Source organism: Symphodus melops (assembly GCF_947650265.1).
Source record: "Symphodus melops genome assembly, chromosome: 2".
Lineage (NCBI taxonomy): Eukaryota > Metazoa > Chordata > Actinopteri > Labriformes > Labridae > Symphodus > Symphodus melops.
The window spans coordinates 19,945,051-19,964,408 of NC_136692.1; the positions used below are offsets into that span (position 1 = coordinate 19,945,051).

The 19,358-nt window shown below is 43.2% G+C and overlaps 1 protein-coding gene across 1 annotated transcript; it reads right to left on the reverse strand.

Annotated features, from left to right (window-relative positions):
* Window positions 1-937: 937 nt before the first annotated feature.
* Window positions 938-17,800, reverse strand: naa15b (N-alpha-acetyltransferase 15, NatA auxiliary subunit b). The gene is made up of 20 exons (XM_079338449.1): window positions 17,562-17,800; window positions 12,376-12,460; window positions 12,184-12,288; window positions 11,736-11,893; window positions 10,669-10,803; window positions 10,120-10,273; window positions 9,241-9,360; window positions 9,032-9,127; window positions 8,836-8,942; window positions 8,543-8,615; window positions 7,349-7,518; window positions 7,097-7,249; window positions 5,903-6,031; window positions 5,541-5,754; window positions 5,201-5,394; window positions 5,003-5,111; window positions 4,822-4,920; window positions 3,829-3,972; window positions 2,745-2,842; window positions 938-2,610 (listed from the first exon to the last, which is right to left on the reverse strand). The coding sequence occupies exons 1-20, from the start codon at window positions 17,613-17,615 to the stop codon at window positions 2,413-2,415; spliced, it is 2,595 nt and encodes an 864-aa protein (XP_079194575.1). The 5' UTR covers window positions 17,616-17,800; the 3' UTR covers window positions 938-2,412.
* Between the last annotated feature and the right edge of the window lie 1,558 nt (window positions 17,801-19,358).

Below are 19,358 nucleotides of genomic sequence, written 5' to 3' on the forward strand. Positions count from 1 at the left end.
TGTTTAGTGATTACTTGATCACTTTTCTTTGCATCATTGCTTTTTTTTTTTAGTAACGTGCTCAGCATAGACTGTGTTACCGACCTGTGCCTAATGGGTCCTCTCAGTTCATGCCAACTCCTCAGTGCAACCACAGCCGAGCTGCAGCTCCTTCCATTCAACTTCCCTGTGAGAGCAACAACGTTGCTGCCCCCTACAGGATGTACTTCACTTATAAATGTCACTTTAAAATCTTTTGTCGTACACGCTGTCCATTAAAGACACTTCTCTGTAAGATGACTCCCCATTCAAGCTCGGAGTTAAAATCACATTATGTCTCAACATCAACACTGTGTTGTTATTCCAGACAGATCTTCTTAATGCCAATTCAGCAGTGAAAATCTATCCGTAATCCAGTTTTCGTTTTTGGTCGAACACTTTGCACTTCTGACAGTAACACCCAGCAGCTAATCTATTAATTACTGATGTGGAAAAAATAAACAGATTCCAAGATAAAACTACTGCTGTGTAATGTAACACGTCAGATTAATTTTAGAAAGAGCGAGGCTCAAATTTATTAACACATTGCATTTGTGTAATTAATGGAGTATAATGTCATCTGCATCCAGGGTTCTACTGAGAGTTTATGTACATGATCATTCAAGTCTGAACATCAACTTGAAAAATCTTAAAAAAAAAAAAAAAACCAGTCTGATTTTGCATAGATAAAAAATTGACTTCATGTTTGAATTAAACGGTCAGGGTAACAATCCATGTAGACACCCCGATTAGTCGTGAAGAAATAGTTCTGGTCACTAGGGTTTACGTTTTCACATTGAACATGCCCAAAATAAGCAGCACCCTCCGGCGTCTCACGTCTGACTCCAGTAGATCCCAACAGGAAGCTCTGGGATTTTAACAGCTGCTACAAAATGAAGGGTTGCACAGAAGTCCATCGTTTTCTTTTGTTTAGTTTTAATACAAAAATCCAGAGATATCTTACATCGCCATCTCAGATTTCATCTTTCACATTAGAACCCAAATGAGAGGAAAAAGGCGGAAGAAGAAAAAAAAGATTGGAGAAAAAAAGGGGGAACAGAGAAAGTAAAACGACAAATTCCAAGTTCTTGCATTTACTCTCCTTGAAACATTTTCTGTCACTCTGGGTTAACGGCCCTGGAGCCTGAACTCTGACCTTTACAGGAGCTGATTTTATTGGCCATGAAGAGCTGTAGGAGTGAGGTGTCCTGGAAGCTTTTTCCACTCCAATGTTAAACTGTTACATGCAGATAAAAACCTTTTCGAGCAGTGACCACGGCCACATCACAAATGCTCTGCCAGAAGGCTCAGTGTCACCACTCCAACCAGATCTAAAATATCCTAATCATCAAGAGTTTTATTGATCCATTGGACAGGAAGGTATCTATGGTATTGCTTAGATCTATTCGACTTTCTCAGAACTATGTAAAACGTTTAGAGAAACGGTGTATTTGAAATGGAGCCCAATACACAAATCTTTACAGTTTTTAATCTGTGCTACGAGGTTTCTCCAACATTACAGACAAAGGTTAACATATTCCCAAGTTTAGCTGGGAACTGTGAGGGAAGCACAGTTTGGTAAAAAAACAAACACAAAAAAACAAAACAACCGTTAACATATGAGGAGACCTCTTACACGCTGTGGCCCCTCCCACCCCCTGCAGAGATTTGGCCTCTTCCTCACACACTACTGCACCGTCGCATGTAGATGATTGGTTCAATAGAGCAACAGCAAACGCAGAAACCCCCCCGTGGTTGCTGGATGTCTTCGGTGTCTGCTTCAGGGTCCTCAGTAACTCTTCCTGCTCAGCTTCCTTCAGATCTGTGGCAGGTCAGATCCACTCAGCTCAGTCTCCAGTTCCCCCGGGACAGCGGCGTCCTAGTTTATTTAAATTAACATTTTAAAATAAGGGGAACATAGTATGTGATAGACGAGTGTTGGGGCAGCACAGAGTCAAACTCGAGTGGTTGCTGTCACCGTTGTTGATCGTATTCGAAGAAGCAAAACGTCTGTGTCAGTCTGTCAGTCTCTCCCAACAGCTTGCCAATAACTACTGTTTATTTTGCAATTGAGCATCATTTTCAGCTCTATTAAAAAAGTTAAATGGCCATTCGGTTGTCTTCCTCTTTTCCCCCTCTTTCTCACAATGTACACAACATCATACATGCTCTCTCTACACACACACACACACTCACACACACACAGTCCTGATTTTCACCATGTGGGAGAGAGCCAAGCCATGCCAAGTCAGACCCGATTAAGCTGAGCCAAAGACCGAAACACCCTTTTTTCGCTTCCCCATGTCTGGCTCTACAAAATGGCTGCCAGGCGTACCGCAAGGCTTCATGCTCGGCCCCGTTCCTTTTTCCTCACACGCTGTTGTTCTGTCCTGCTCACATCTCATTGGCCATCTCCTCCGTTTCTGTAGAAACGTCTCCATTGGCGATCTTGGTGTTCTCCTCGTATCCTGGGGGCGTGAAAGCTAACGTGTAGGGGTAAAGCTTGCGACACTCGGTGCGGTATGACTCGGCGCGGTCCTTAAAGTCGCCCAGGACGCCGCTACGGAGACACTCCAAGACCTCTGTGCAGATCTGAGGAGGAAATACAGAAGGACTCATTTGTTGTCTGGATTCATATTCAGAGTATTTGATTAATATATAGATTCATATTCAGAGTATTTGATCAGTCCTTTCTTCATTAGCAGAGCTGTAGGAAAGTTACAAACCTGTATTGTTCTGTTGTCGAGTGACTCATCTAGTGCAGTTGCCAGTTCTGCTGCCTTAGTTTCTGTCGATGAGTCCAGATACACCATCATCTTAGCAGCTGCAAGGGGGAAAGATGAGCAACCATGAGTCTTATATACAACGTGCACATTTGTGGCAGGTGAAACTAAAAAAAAAAAAATTCAAAAAAGGTGGGGGAATAATTAAATGAAAGGTGAGATGGGAAGAAAAGGTGGGCTTCTGTCTAAATCTGGATCCAGGTGAGCTCGTCCACAGGGGCCGTTTAAACACCAGAACGCGTCATGTGTTTCAGTACGCTCACGATCATTGAGCGCAGTCATTTCAAACATCGTTACGAGTAAAAACTCACATCTGATCTGAGGACAGACAATAAATGAAGTACGAGCTCTGTTTAGCAGCAGTGATCGTGGAGTGGTTTCAGTAATCAGCAGTCACACCTTTAGATGTTCACACCTCTCCGTTATGTTCCATGAAGTGCTTGATCACAGACTGAAGTTGAAATCATCAGTTTATGACGTACGGAGAGAATGTGACGGTGGTCCGTCTCCTCACACGGTCAATGAGAGGTTCTCTAAGGTGAGTAAAGGCACGAATCCAGGGAGTGAGCCCTTCACAGATCAGCCTCCAACTTTGTTTGTAATGCTAAAAAGAACTTAGGCAGCTGCTGAGCTTGTTGCAACGGGAGGAAGAGAACTCCAGATGTTTATGTCCGATGGCTAATAAAACCCTAAATAAAAGCAGCACGCCGGGGACAAATAAAGTTTTTTTTAAATTGAATTGAACACTTCAACAACCTGGATCTCAAACAGTTATGCTGTAAGCTTAATTAATATGTCCAATATTTATACAGGAACAAAATCATGATCGATCAAAGTGTAAGAGGGGGATATAAGAGGGACAGAAAGGAGGTGAGCCAAATGCCCCATGTACAGAGAATGTAGTCTTCATCGCCATGGGTTCAATTCCCGCCTCTGCTCCTTGCTGCATTATTATTATGTATTGAGACTGTTTATTATTAAAAAAAAATGTGTTCACATATATTGCGCGTGTGTCTGAGAGACTTACCAGCAAGTCTGTGTGGTATGGAGTTTGAGTGCTTGGTGAGGTAGGCCTGGTTAAAGCTCTTTGCGTTGCTGTCGCCGAACAGCCGGGCGATCTCCTGCTTCAGCACCGTCCTGACCACCTCAGGCAGCTCGGTACTCTCGGACACTGAAACAAAGACAGGAGAGAGAGAGAGAGGTATGAGCGAGGGTGGGGGATAATGGGAAAGCACTTAGGAGATTCGTAATTCACAAAAGCCTCCTAACAGCGTCATTAAGCCTTTATCCTCATGCATTGTTTCCACAGCAGCATCATAATGGAGTCTCAGAGTGGGATTTCACATCGTGTCATGGAAGTGCAGAAGTGTAAGAGGAACATTTAGCACGTCTACATACACGGGTAAAAGCTCAATTAGTCTTACAGGATTGAAACGTCATCCCCGGTCTTTGAGCCGGGATACACTGACATTGACTTTTGAACAACTTCTTCTCCATCACAGGTTCCTGTGTGTTTGAATCACTCCTGTATGAAACAGTAGAGGTGGGCAGCACGACTTGTGGGTCTGTACTTCAAAACATTCACCTCAGGGTGAGAGCTCTTTTACTGCACTGTAGCTAGAAGGAGTGCAAACTGCACAAAGTGAAAAAAAGTGATGGTAGTGAACCTACAGAGTTGTACAGTGCGATGAACACATCATCACGCAGGGGGACAGAGTAAACCTTTTCTCTCTTTGGTAAACCTCCAGAAACCGGCCACGACTTGTTTGATCTTCTTTGGGTTGGTCTTGCTCAGTAGTTAGCAGGTTTATATGATAAATGGTGAAAACCTCGACAACTCTAAAGCTCTGATTACTTATTACATACTGTATGCTGCAACGTTGGTACCAATGTGATGCACGCTATCCCTTTAAGTTAGCTGGTGATATCTGAAGGCAGACATCAAGGTGACTTCTGCCAGGTCTCATATAAAACACACAGACGTGCACTCACACTGAAGAGGCTAAAATCAATCTCATACCTCCTTTAAAGAAGCGAACAAGACACTGGTGTAACCACGGGTGGTCGGGGTCAATGGCCAACGCTCTCTTCACCGACTGGAGCATTAACAGGTATTTTTCTGAAAATAGAAAGTGACAAAGCGTTTAAAGCACAGCACACAGTCAGGATTGAGCATATTTCATACAGGAGAGCACGCTGACCTTTCCTGAAGTAGATCTCAAAGGCCAGCAGGTGTGTGTCTATTTTGTCCTTGACCAGATGTTTTAGAGGCATCAGGAACTTGACTGCTTCTTCCAGTGGATTTTCTACCTGCAAACAGAGCACGAAGAGGAAAAAAAGTGTCATCATCACTTTTACTGGGTTTGTTTGTTTGGAATCTTAAGCTCTCTCTTTCTCACCTTGACCAGTTTGTCGGGAATGAGCTCTTCCTTGGGACCTCCGATCTCTTCGTCATCATCCTCCTTCTTCTTCTTCTGGTTCTTAAGCTGCTTCTCCTTCTCTGCATTCTTCTTCTCCTCCTCCAGCTGGGCCTTCTTCTGGGCCCTCCTCTGCTTGTTCCTCAACTTCTTTAGCTCTTTGTCCGAAAGATTAGCTAGAGAGAGAGAAAAAACAAAAGCGGGGGTTATTCAGGGGATCTGTGATGGGCATCGGACTTTAAATGCATCTACGTCACAATAGTTCTCCGTAAGTTTCGATTACGACGTTCAACTTTCTCTCCACGACTCGTGCCTCCCTCACCGGTGTCTGCCTGCAGCTCCTTGCTGTCATCCGTCAGGGGATTGTCGTGGAGGCTCAGGTAGATCTGTATGGCTGTGATGGCAGCCTTGTAGTAGAAGGGATGCATCCGGAGCACATCCTCTAACTTCAGCAGGTCCACGTAGGAGCGTAGCGTCATCTTCCTCATGCAGTAGGTGTGGAAGTCAAACTGGTCGTCTGTGATCTCCACAAAATGCTGGTGAAAGTAAGCAGCAGGAAGGACAACTATAAAAAGCCAGCATGAATCAAGGATATGAAGCATGAAATGCCATATTTAATGTTGGGTCGCCAGTAATAGTTATCATATGTCAAGTATAAGATAACGGCCAATAACAAGGGCTCACCCTTTCAATTTCATGGCACTTCTTCAGGGCGTCCCCAAACTTGTTCATGCCCTTGTACGCGAGCGCGCACTCTGTCTGGAACCACATGCACTGCATCTCGTTGAGGTTTTCCACTGCTGACGCTCCCTCCTGGACAAAGAGTAACCACAACAAGCACATGTCACACATGTCACAGTTTGAAAAAACAAAAAAAAAGCCTGCTTGATCTCTGGCGAAAGAGGAGAGATGGAAAAAAATGTGACAGGGTGTGAATGACTTGAAATAATTAAGGAGGAAGTGCATTCACGTGGTCAGAAACTAAACCAGCCAACCCTGACTGTGCAGATTTGGAGGAAAACGAGGTTCACAAGCTCCTTACTTAGAAAGCAGTATTTGACTCTTGTGCGTTATGTCTCATAAAAGCGCTTGTTTAAGGTGTGAATTTGTTTGCAGAAATGATTCCCTTCTTCATGTTAGACCCCGACTGCTCCTGGTTATTTATTTACACCGAGAACTAATTTACCATGAACTGACTGTGACACTTCAGCTGGAGCTGAAGTAGAAAACATTCACTGAGTTTTGTCTTCACTCGCTCATCACAGCCTCGGCCTGTTCTCATCTTCATAAACACCAACATAGAGAGCAGAGTCAGAAATACAAGGCGCTCCTGTCACATCAATACTGACACGTAAATATACTAAATGGGTTAGGGTTAGGTGCACGGATTAGCACCTCCATCGCAGCGCGTCTACCTGCTGAAGGTTGGTTTAAACTGCTGTCTCATTGTCTTCAGTCCATGATAATTCAAATAAGTGGGCTGTGACTTGTCGGCTGTGAATGCTATTACTCAAATGCAGCTCTGCTAAAGCGCAAAGTGATAAATGCATTTTATTCTAGTAAGTTTTTCACTATAAAAGTCAGGGAGGGCTTTTATTTTGAAGCAGCCGTATCAGGTGTTTTAAGCTGTGTTCAGTTTTTAATTGAGTTATAAGATTCAAAATGACCTGCTTAGAGGTGAACACATCTCATTTTCAAAAAATAAATAGATTATTTTGCTTCTCAGGTTTAGTTGCCACTAAATCAGCCTTTGATGACACAGCTGAGCTCTCTGAATTGTTCATGAATGGACTCAACAGGAAGTAGAACCATGCTTTCACACTTGTCTCTTGGTTTGTCAGCTGTCAGTGTGTACTTGCGTGCACCGTTTTTTCTCACCCGAGTGAACTTGGAGCACATTTCTTCCGCCTCCTTGACCATGCCAGCCTTCAGCATGTACTTGGCACACTTGGAGTTGATAAATCTGTCAGCTGTGTCCAGAGCCTGGGCCTCATCCATCCACTGAGCAGCCTCCTTGATGTTCCCAGCATGCTGCGGGGGAATAAAAAGGTTAGTAAACGGATATCAGACAACACGTAGCCAACCCTGCTTCTCAGTACGAACAGAAAACAAGTGTGTGGCATGCGTCACCTTGTAGATCTTGGCTTTGATGAGGAAGAGTTCGATTAGTGTAGGTGTACTCTCAATGGCTGCGTTGATGTATTCTAGGGACAGTGTCTGTTGGCCAATCATGTCAAAGTGCTGCGCCAGGAAGTACTGCACCCAGAGCAACGTGGTTGGCGGTTCCTCTTTCCCGTCATCTAACACGGAGGGGGGAAGATAATGTTAGCGTGCTGTCAGGGTTGTAAACAAAAGCTTGCAACACATATACTTAAAAGGGCAAAAATAGAGTTAGGTCTGTTGATGAAGTGTTAATCTATATGATTTTCATAAAAAACAAAACTAATTAAGGATATTTGTCTAATCAGTATGTTTAGCAACAGTGCATTAATCTACTTATTATAACTCTTCCCCTAAAAACCTTGAGCCCTGATCTGTGAGCCGAGCTGCTGCCTCAACCTTTGTTGTCTCAGCATTTCTCAACAATCCCTCCAGACATCCTGTGTCTCCTGATTAGCATCGGAGAAACCATGGACTTGGATTTGTGACTTATTATGTTGGCGAGAGGAGGAGACATCTGTGGCTGTCAAGACTCCTGGAAAAAAACTCTTAACGTGAATCACTGAGACTCAAACTCAGTTTGTGAAGTTTACAGTGTCACACTTTGTTTCAGTTTTTTTAAAATTAAATAAACTGTTGGGTCTCCACAACTGATGATTAAAAGTGAATATGTAAAGTATGTACTGAATTAAATCATACAATGACCTCACTACATCCTCAAACAGAGGCATCATGTTGTGTTACCCATCATCATAAAACTGATTCTACACGATGTAAAAAAGCTTCAGCATGCTCAAACAAACATTGGAAGATGGAGAGAGGTAACGACGCAGTGAGTTTCCACGATGCAGAACTGCTTTAAGACTGAAGCTTCAGTGTGAGTGACGTGGCAGCTGCATGTGCATCAACTCTAGGGAGAAAGGGAGTCAGCTCCTTATGTTTTGAATTTGGACTGCAGTACCCATTTTAAACACTAGATGTCAGAGGTACATATTGGTCCTTTAAGGTGACATATTTTTTCTTAGATGATTACAAACAGGGTTCTGAAGTATTCATATTTAACACCCACTGCCATTATCACCATACAGTTTACTGTAGGATGAAAAGAATGAAGGATCACGATTTACACACAACAGAATTCATTTAAAGAAAATTCCCCCTCACCATTCTGGTTGAACATTCTACAACTTTTTAATGTGGTTTCATAGCCGACCACCAAATCCTCGATTATCGACACCTGGAAAGAGAAAGAGGACACAGAACATTACCTTGCGGGCAGCATCAAATGTGTGTGTGGCTACAGCAGAACAGCTGTAATCTATTCACTAGAGGCTCTCCCTCAGATTGACCTCGCTGTCGGCTGTGCATTATGTAAGGTGGTTGAAGTGAGGACAAAAATGACATCATGATTCAGATCCAGAACAATCATCTGACGTGTGCAGCAACAGTGGCGTCACCTTTTCTTTGTCGTTGTACAGTGATTTGAGAGTGGTGAAGACAGGCGGACAGCCTTTACTGAAATTCATCCTTAAATATCTGTCCAGACACTCTCTGAACTTCTCACCTGTGAAGAGAGGGAGAATGTCACTTACTGCACCTCCATGATCATGTTCTGGGGTTTTAAGGTGAAAGTAGATATATTTTGGAACAAACCAGAGAGGAAGGTGAGGGGCAGCCGACGAGGAACCAGGCCTCTGGGAAACTTCTCCCAGGCGTCTTCATAGATCTTGTGCCTCTCCTCCACACTGTCTGTAAGATCGTAAAGAAGTTGTGTTGATTGCAGAATGAACTGGGATATTATAATAGTCATTGGGGTGTCATGCCACAGGTTGTTTTTTTTTTTAAAGATAAAGGCGTCATACTTGGTTTGAGTGCGTTTTCCAAGCCGTGGTAATAGGACCAGTTCTCTGGGTTCCTCTCCTGCAGACGCCGGTAAACTTCAGTTGCCTCGTCCAGACGCTCCAGTTTGAGCAGTACCTCTCCTGTCAAGCAGAGGAAGGAGCTCCAGTGTCAGATGGTACAAAATCAAACATGTAGTAGAGTAAAGAACGATTGTTGTGTAAACAGAGTGTTGGGTCACCTGTTCTTTTAAATAGACTTTTCACAACATTGACAAATATTACTTTGAGTTTTCTTCAGTCCATTATGTAAGAGAAGAGACCACTCTGTAAAGTATCCTACCAATGAAAAGCCATTTCTGAGCAACAAAGCCAATGGTTGTGGAAGACATGATGAGTGCACAGGTAGAATAACCTGAAGGAAGGAAGGTTTCCAGATCGAAAGGTACGTGATCCAGTCATGAGCGAGATTTTTGTGGCCTCTGACAGCACAAGCTACCTGATTTCTTACTGTTTCATGCCAGGGTATTGATTTTATTGTTTGCTGCAGGAACATTGAGATTATTTAAACACATATAACCTAACATTGTTCTAAAATAAATTCCCTAATCTAGCTTTAAACGGCTCAAATTAAAACCTGTGGGTGGAAATTAAGACATTTTGTTCAGAGTATCGTCTTTGAATCCCATTTTGGCCCACAGTTCTATTTTAAACTGTAAAGATGGTTAGATTAAATTGCTGATAAATTGTTAAGATTCAAGATTGTGGTAATTCTACCAAAGCTAAACTGTGATTAACTAGCTTACATTTCGTTTAAGTGTACGAGAAGCGTTGAGCCACTGCTGGCAGAGGTTTTGATTCAGTGTCTCGTTGTCAGCGGATGCGTTGAAGACTGTGACCCACCTCGTGTCTCCTCCACGGCCAGTTTGTCACAGATCTGCTTCTCATAGTTGGACAGATGCTCCAGGGCCTCTTTGTACAGGCCCGCCTCCCTCAGCACCTGGTTCTGGTACAGCAGCAGTTCGCTGTACTCGTAGTCCACTTTGTCTGGAGACGTCTGGACAAACAAAGAGCGGTTAGTCAAATCAACACTTTCTACAAGCTGCTGGGTGGACTTCCTATCAGTGCTGGTCAGGAAACTCGACAGAATTCATGGTGAACGGGCCTGGTCCCACTAGACCCACTTATATAGATGGCACAAAGACAGGAAGCAGACTGGTCTTATCAGGAGCGAGCAAGAGAGAGGGCGAATGAGCTCCAGTTTGCAACAGTAATATTAAAGACCCTGTTAAAGCTACGTTAGCTACGTAGCTACGTCTGACCTCCTACTGTAAGTGAGTCAGACGCCTACATGAAAGGAAATGTGAGTTGCTCATCTAAATAAATTAAACTGTTCCTATTCTTCTCTTTTTGTTACTTCCAGCCTCTCAGGTCTGATGTTACCGGCTTTACCTGTTGTGTTTTCCTGAACTCTTCAATGATCTTCGCAGCCATCTCGTAGTCCTCCAGGAGGTGATAGGCGATGGCGTAGCCGATCCAGGAGGCCCGCTGTGCTGGGCGCAGCTGCAACAGCTGGTATCGTGTCTCCTACAGGACAGAAACATTCAGACGGGTTTATTTCGCTGTTTAATATCAAAGCCATCACGGGGCTCAACTTCGCAGCCCATGTCCTCCATATGGCGTCTCTGGCTTTTGTAACCCAAAGAACTCGTGACATGATTCGTAGTATCAGGGAATAGCTATGATATTGGAGATGAGTAATTCCGCTGGTTTGGAGAGTAATAAGTAAACGACACCCTGAGAGCCTGTGCCTTACCTTCATGCTTCAAAGCAGACTTTCATCCTGTCATTTCATACTGTACCTTTTACTAAGTACATGTCTTGATCTGAAGCTTCCCAGGAGAGCTGTTCTACATCGTGAAGAAGGACTTGAACCTGAAATGAACCCACTGACATGCTCCGTCACGTTCAATCTATTGTCCACCTGGGTCCTCCTTCCAGTCTAACAAAAGGAGTTCATTTCAATTTCTTTTGCTCGGGTTTTCCCAGCTGAGTGCGAACTGGGTGAGCTGATCTTTAGCCCTGTCATTTGATTTTCATGGGGGGAAGGGGGGGAAAGGACATTGCAGTGATTTTCCAATGTCCAAAATCTCGTATCATACATTTAGTCACCTGCACATGTCCACTTCCTCTTTACTGACTATCCAATGTCCAATGAGCCAGTCTTACTTTTAATCATCTGCGTAGGTGCGTGATTGGTCCTTAACTAAATGACGTTCTCGCAGACAGATGATAAATCCAGGTTAGAAATGTGTGTTCCCATCCCCTTTGTCACAAACTTCCTGTTCACCTGTGACATATAAAGACCTGACCAATTAGCCCACACTATCTATTATAACCATTTAGTGTGCAACTTAAGTCAATAAACGTGCAAACCAAACCTTGTGAATACAATACGCACACTAAAATCAGCTCGTACAGACATGGACCATCCTACAGATCCACTTATGGTTCCTCACCCTGTAGCCCTCCAGGTCTCGCATCTGGATCTGAAGCAGGGAAAGGTCTCTGAGGATCTGCAGGTTGTCTTTGTCCCACTTCAGAGCGTTGCGGTAACACTTGATGGCTTCATCGTACTTCTTATCTGAACGCTGCAGTAAGCCGTAAACATGCCAGCCTGGGACACGGAGTTAAGGAGTGTACACACAGTGTATGGACATGAAACATTTGTTGCCACAGATTCTGGATAAGGAAAGCCTGCTGAGCCTTAAAGGATTAAATAATAAGTAAGGTAGACTTTAGGGCTGCGGCCGGGCCTGCACATACATTTTAGACCTGCGAGTCTCAGAGACAGAGGGAGAAAAGATGCACTGCTGATGTGTGGAAACACACACACTCATCCAATTTTATAAAAAGGAAGCACCAGTAAATCTTTATCTGAATGTGCCGAGCCATCAGTAAGGATACAGACATGGCTCCTGAGGTCGTTGCGCAGTCCTCTCCTCACCAGGTCATAGGCCTCCTCCTTCTTCCCCAGGCAGTTCAGGGTCAAACCCTTCATTGCAAGCGTCTCTAAATGAAGGAAACAGAACAGCAGACGGTAAGAGATACAAGACGTATTGCCCGTGACATGACATTTGTTTTTATTCGACCACTTACCTCCATGTTCTGCAAACTTGGGGTTGGATAGGATTTGTTTGCAGAACTTGAGCCCGTTTCTGTACTGTTTGTGTTCGTAACATCGCTGTCAAAGGAAGCGGAGAAGAGAAATCAGTAAGCCACAAAAAAAGAGACAGTGAGAGAGAGAGAGACAGTGAGAGAGACACAGAGAGACGGAGAGAGACGGAGAGAGAGTGAGAGTGAGAGAGAGAGAGAACACTCTTGTTGTCCAGCATCGTCTAAAATCACAACAACCAAGTTAAAGTAACATTTACTAAAACAAACCTGGACGGAAGATGTCAACCAAAGTTGGATATTTACGTCACAGGGGTGTGCGATAGAACGACATTAGACTTTGTTTGGAGCTGATGATCTTATTCTGCATCTTATCAGCAGCAAAACCTCTCCGCATGACGCTCACCTCTTGTGATGACAGAATCAGATTCAGGAGTCAAAACTTTTCAACATGTTGATCCAGTCTTACCAAAAAATACTCACAGAACCAAGAGAATGTACAGCTTGGTGAGCCAACATTTTTACTAAAACTACTATAAAAGCTTTTCTTGTCAACATTTATCAGGCTGATGAACACAGCTGTGCTCTTGTGTTAAAACAGGTAAGTACAGAACCAGCTTTAAGGAATTACCAGCTTTTTGCCCTGAACTTATATTTAGGTATGCAGCTGCACGATCAACTCTGAACCACCTCCCTTTTTAAGCTGATAGCTGGCTGTCAAGGGAAATGGTGTGTGTGCGCGTGTGTGTGAGGTGCGAGAGAGAGAGAGAGAGAGAGAGAGAGTCAAGCTGGCAGATGGCATTGCGTTGTCCCACTGCTGAGTCCAACTTCACTAATGGTGAAACAAAGATGACGTCAATAACACATTAGGGAGCCAAGGTCGGTTATGAAATTTCAAGAAGTTGAACTAAGTGGAGGATTAGACATGGAGCGCAGAGGAAACAGGCCCACGTCCTGACACAAAGAAAAGTCCGTACTGGCATAGAGCTGTTGTGTACGTGTGACGAGTTCTACTGTTCAGGGCTGTGAAGCCCTAAAAGAGAGTCTCTGCAAGCATCCCAAACTGACACGGACGACGCTGTCCAAACTGCAATAAATAATAAGACGCATAATCCAGGTACACACACTTCATTCAGGGTAAATTTAGAAACATTTACACCACCAGCTGTGCTTATCCAGCATGTTCTCCACCCCACCCCAAAAATAACTCGGCCCCCAGAGATACAGAGAGAGAGAGAGAGAGAGAGAGAGCGAGCGAGCGCTGGCTCTAAGCTGCAAGTAGTGCACGTGTTAGATTTCAGGAGAACATTTCAAAGCTGGTTACAAAGCACTGACGCCACATTAGCATCAAGTCATGAAGTCGGAGCCCAACCTGCACCTGCTGATGATGGTGGTGCAGAAGATGTACGTAGTATTACTGAAGCAGTCATTGCTCTTAATGTCGAAGATCCGAGTGTGTGAGCGTGTCTAATCTCGCGAGACTTTGCGTTTGATCCGTTTTGTCTCTCACGAGTCTAACGAGAGCTCAGAGGGCTCGGTGGTGTGCGCTCGCTCACAGGGATAAAACTACATCGCCCAAAGAGGCTGCACAAAGTGCTCAAAAATGCACAAGCAGATGGAAAACTGAACTCCGCTTTTATTTCTTAAATGTTTTAAATCCAAGTACCGCTACACCTGACTGTAATATGAAACGCTGCTTAATTTAAAAGAACGGTATTTCTTATCAAACCTATGAAGCTTGTTAGAGGCCTACGCAGGAGGATTTCAATCGGTGTGTTTTTGCTTCTCGGAGTTCAGGCAGAAGGCATGTGCTGTTGAGGCGGTCGGCATACCTCCTTGCTGCTGTCAACATGGAGATGGGAAGTAAATGAAATGTACATCAGTGCAGACTTATCTGAGCTTCATCACTTAAGTCCTGCCTAGTGGAAGGCTAAGTAGAGACAAAAGATCACAGCTGGTGTTAGCAAGCTTCAGGTGTTTGGTTCAAAGCTTTCAGGCAGGGGAGAAAGGGGTGAATCCTCCTGTATTCTTCAGACTGGTTTGATGTGGGCGTGTTGCTACAGGTAATAGTTGTTTAACATGGAATAGCTAGAAGTCCAGTTGAAAGTATTACATTTCTCTGACGCGGCAGTAAACGCTCCTCTGTTTTAAGATTACACAGCTCTAAAAGTAATCACAGCATCGATCACTTCGGGTTTGGTTTTCTATGACTGCAAAGTGGACGACAGAGTTGTATTTGTGGATTTATGGCATCATGTGCAACAAAAACTATGTTCTGTTTTAATTCAGCTCAGGGAGCGCAAATTCAAACACAGCAAGTGTGAAACAAGAGAGCAATAAAGACTCGAAGAGTAATAATAATGCACAGTCCAATTCAAGGTTAGACTTCTAGTGAGACAAAGTGTTTCCCCCTCAGCACACAGGAAAAAAAGGGAAACTCGTCAAACTCCAGAAGTTGGAGAACTGCCAACTTTTACTATTGCATTTAGGCACTGAGTCTAGGAAATAATTTATTTAATTTTTTTTAAAAAGAGGGGTGTGGTCCAGTCCAGAGAACCATTTCAAATCTCAGATTGGATTCCTACAGTGGGAACTCTAGTAGAAATCATTTCATTCGGAGTACTGTTATTCAAGAGATGCGTCGATTAGATCCTGGTATGGGATCTCATTCCACAGCTAGATCAGGTATCGTGACAATGGGCGGATCTATACAATTCACTTCTATGCAATTCTGCGCTTATAAGCACAACAATATGTACGGCTACTTGCTAAAACTCCAAAGCTCAGGTTTGGAGAGGTGAGTGTTAAAGGACAAGTTTAACCAAACGAGGCTACACTGCAAAATGTTTGGATCAACAGTAACGTTGATTATGGAAAGATTTGTCAGACAGTTCTCTGCCTGACCTCTATAAAACACAAAACTTATCAGCATGGTCGACGTATTTGACTTAAACCACGGATAGCTGGAGGAACCGAAGGTGTATGCAGCCCAGTGTGGGGCTACAAAGGATCACACACTAGGGACTGAAGCGCACGACCTTCGGAGACACAGTGGCAGCAACATTTGGAATCTATGGACAACAAAGAGAGTTCATAGCCTCGGCAGCTTTCCTAATGTTGTATGTATTCACTGGATGCTTATAATGAAGAGCATGATGTGTTCCACATTAAATGTTGCTGACACTGTAAAATCAATCATGTTTAATAACCCTGATAAATATAAATACTTGATTGAGATTTGCAAACAAGTTGCAGAAAGAAACGTCAGTGTTGAGATCTGTCTTAAAACATTTTTGCATCCGGACTGTTCTCCATTTAAAAAATACAAAGAAAGTTTTCTCACATTTTCTGCTCGTGGAGCTTATTAGTACAATGCAGAGGCTTTTTTTTAGCTCGGGTACAATCAGTTATACCCGACCCAGTTCTGTTGCCCACTTCCATTCCTGCTCCAGCTGTTGGGTCATTGTGATAACTGGTCTCTTAACTGAGGGGCGTCCAAAACAATGTTAAAGCCTCCTACCTCCTCTGGTCAAAACAAATGCAGACCTCTCTAGACCTGAATCCTTCACTCGGTCATGTATTCACAGACGAGTGTTTAACACTTACACATGTCTTTCATGTTTTCACCCGCTCGACTCAAAATGAAAAGTAAGGCTGCTGAAGTAACAGACGTAAAAAGAGTGGAGCAGCAGAGAGGCACAGGAACACAGCTATGAAATGACATGGAGATGCTTTAGCTTAATGTTTGTTTCTTCCACATGTATGACACAACACCACAATCACTTAAGTATTATTTACTGACTGAGTCATGTGCAATTTAAATACAAATGTCTGCACATTGTGTCACAGAAGAAAAAATGTGTTCATGTGCATTGTTTAATCAGCAAATTCTTCAACAGGTACAACTAAAACAAGATGTTTGTTAATCTGCGCTCATTCTGAGGGCGATACCCAAAAAGTGGTTTACTCAGCCGGTTTGTAAATGTGAGATTAGACACTCACAATGTTAGACCAACAGATTTAAGATTGCAATCCCAGAATAACAATACGAGGTATGCAGCAAATACAGGCCTCAACCTTTCAGGCTGCAGGTCACAGGTCTGTTTTCCTGCCAATGTGCAGATAAACATCCACAAACTCCCAGAAGAGCCCGACTTTCCAAACAATGGTGTTTATCTGCACAACTTAGTGACGACTGAACTCATTACATACACACACTCTTCCTGGAAAGTTTGCAGCTAAAATACTCTTTTTTTTAAAAAAAAAAAGCATAACAGCAAAGAGGATGATGAGCAGTTCATCTCAACTTACACTTCATAGATCAAATCAGTCAGCCTCATCTCCTGGCATTTTCTTAAACTGTCTTTATAAACAAATATTTCTCGGACAGACACAAAACTATGTGCAAACTCTGAAACGGGGCGACACATGGTTTGAAACATTGCAGAGAGGGTGGGATAGACGCATGGGAAGCACCAAGGCCTGAAGCAGCTACAGATCTGCTGACACAGTCACACCAGTCTGTCTCTCAGCTCAGACAAACATACACTGCCCCCTTAGACTGGCCTTACTCACCAGGCTGATGGAAATGTGGGCCAACCTAGGTCCCAAACGATTAACATGCAACTGACAAGTAGACAAAGTGTGCAAAAACCCTCATCTAACGCTGCTTGGTCGAGTTAGCTGATTAGCTTACGGCCCACTTCCGACACTAACTACACTTACAATTGTTTACAGGAAGAGACACTTCGGCTTACAACAACAACATCTTAATTGATTTATCATAATACCTATGGAGAGAGTTGGACAGCCCTATATTGTCTACAGAGTTAGCCATTGTGGAAGTTAGCTTCAAGCTAATGGTTGTTGTGTTTCACAAGCTGGGAGGCCTAATTCAACTGTTCTGCACAGTTTAACTTTAAAATAACTAACCACGGGGTTTAGTTGGTGTTGTATTTTGAAAAGTGCCATAATTTCATCACAGTCTCTAAAAACCCAGTCAGCTCTCCGTGACAGTGACAGCGGACGTCAGGGCCGGGTTAGCTCACTCATTCAATTGTGCCGTTTCGTTAGCAAACTGAAGCTAACGCTAGTTACACGGACACCGAGGAGACTCTGAACTATTCACGTATCCATAGTAACAATACTCGCGTTATTAAAAGTGAACTCACCAAAATCCTTTTAAAGAGCGCATTCTCTTTCGGCGGTAATGTAACTGTCGGCATTGTTGCGTTTGAGATCAGTTTCCCCCTCGACCTCAGCACATGTAGCTAAAGTTAGCCCAGGTAGTCCAGACGAGTAGAGCTGAGTGATGATGATCCGACTCCGGCTCGATTACTCCGTCTTCTGTCCTCACGCGCTTCCGCCTCACGTGGTGGCTGAGGCTCCGACACCGTTCAAAATGGCGGTCTGCTGCCCTAACATTCAGGACCTGCAAGACCTGGGGTCTCCAACAAGTGGCAGGCTCTCAATAAGTAGCTTGCCATGCAAATCCAAAATATAAAAAAATAAAATAAAAAGAATCTGTGGTATGCATAAACTAAACCTCACTCATATCAAACTCCATCTACTTACTGAAACTCTAGATCTATCTAACCAGCCGGGTTGGCAGCATGCAGTCAGAAATTAAAGCTAAACATATAATAATATTAATATAGGCTTACACTGCAAAAAAAAAAAGCTTTAAAAAATGTGTTTGTTTTTTTACTTGAGGCTAAAAATCAAACAAAGGAGAGAATGGAGGGTGTATGAGGAAGAAGAAATTTAACATCCATAGTTTTTAGGGCTACTTTCATGAGAAAGATCTGCTCACCCAGGAACCTGAAGAGAAGAAGAACAATGAACAGCAAGGGAGAGCATGGAGTATCTGGTCAGATTCACATTTCCAGCACAAACAAATTGTGAACGCTGGAGTACCAGCCTCATGTACCCATTTGTTGCATCAGATAAACTTCACCCATTTCTCTTTTGGGCGGCTGTCTGGCTTCATAAAGACAAGACAGATGCACTCCTCATCTGACAATTCATCCGTGGATTTTCTTTTTAGACTACATGTTTTCACTTTACAGATGCTAGAAAGTGACTTTGCTTCTCTTGCTTCTTGGGAGATCCTTTTAGCCCCTTTTACTTTGTTTCCCCTCCTCTTCTAAGGCCTATTTCTCTGGTGTATCAGTGAGAATGGCACTATGTTTTCTTCGCCTATGATGACATTTTTTTTCACGGGGCAGCTTTGAGATATCTTCTAGGCTGGGTTTGAGCTGCAGGCCTGGCAAGGCAGCATGCCACATGTAGACACTAAAGAATCAGTAGACCATGTCATCACATAATGCCAAAAAGAAAGAGAGAAACTAAAAAAACTATCAAGAATTTTAAGAGAAAGAAGGTTCATCAACAGAATTAAGGATAAAAATAATGTAAGGGGGTAATATATTACATGTAGGGGCTGTGGTCCTCCAAACAGCCAACCTGTGGTTTCTCTCCTGCATGTCAATCCCCACTATCTCTCTCTGATTTCCAACTATATCCACTGTCCTATCAATAAAGATCAAACCGATGACTGGCTGTCTAAAGACAGTACAGTTCAAAATATCCTGCTGTATATTAGAACAGTTGTTCTTGGAAAGTTGGCTTTGAGCCAACCTGTCTTTTGTAAAGTTTTACACTAGAACATACAAACTGACTTTGTTTTCAATCCCTTTTGAGAAGTGTTGGACTGTTATTAGCTGAACAACATTTTGCAGTAGTTTATTTTGCTTAATATTTGCATTCTTTTTCAAATAACTTGTTTGTCAGGGTGAGAGGAAAGACAACCACACATCCTGTTCTACGTGTCATCCTGACCACTTTGAGGAGATCCACTGGTAATGAATCTTACCAGTAATTTCATGAATTACTGGTGGTAATGAATCACTGTAACAAACTACTGTAAAGATACAGGGACATTTCAACATGTACATTTTTGTTCATGA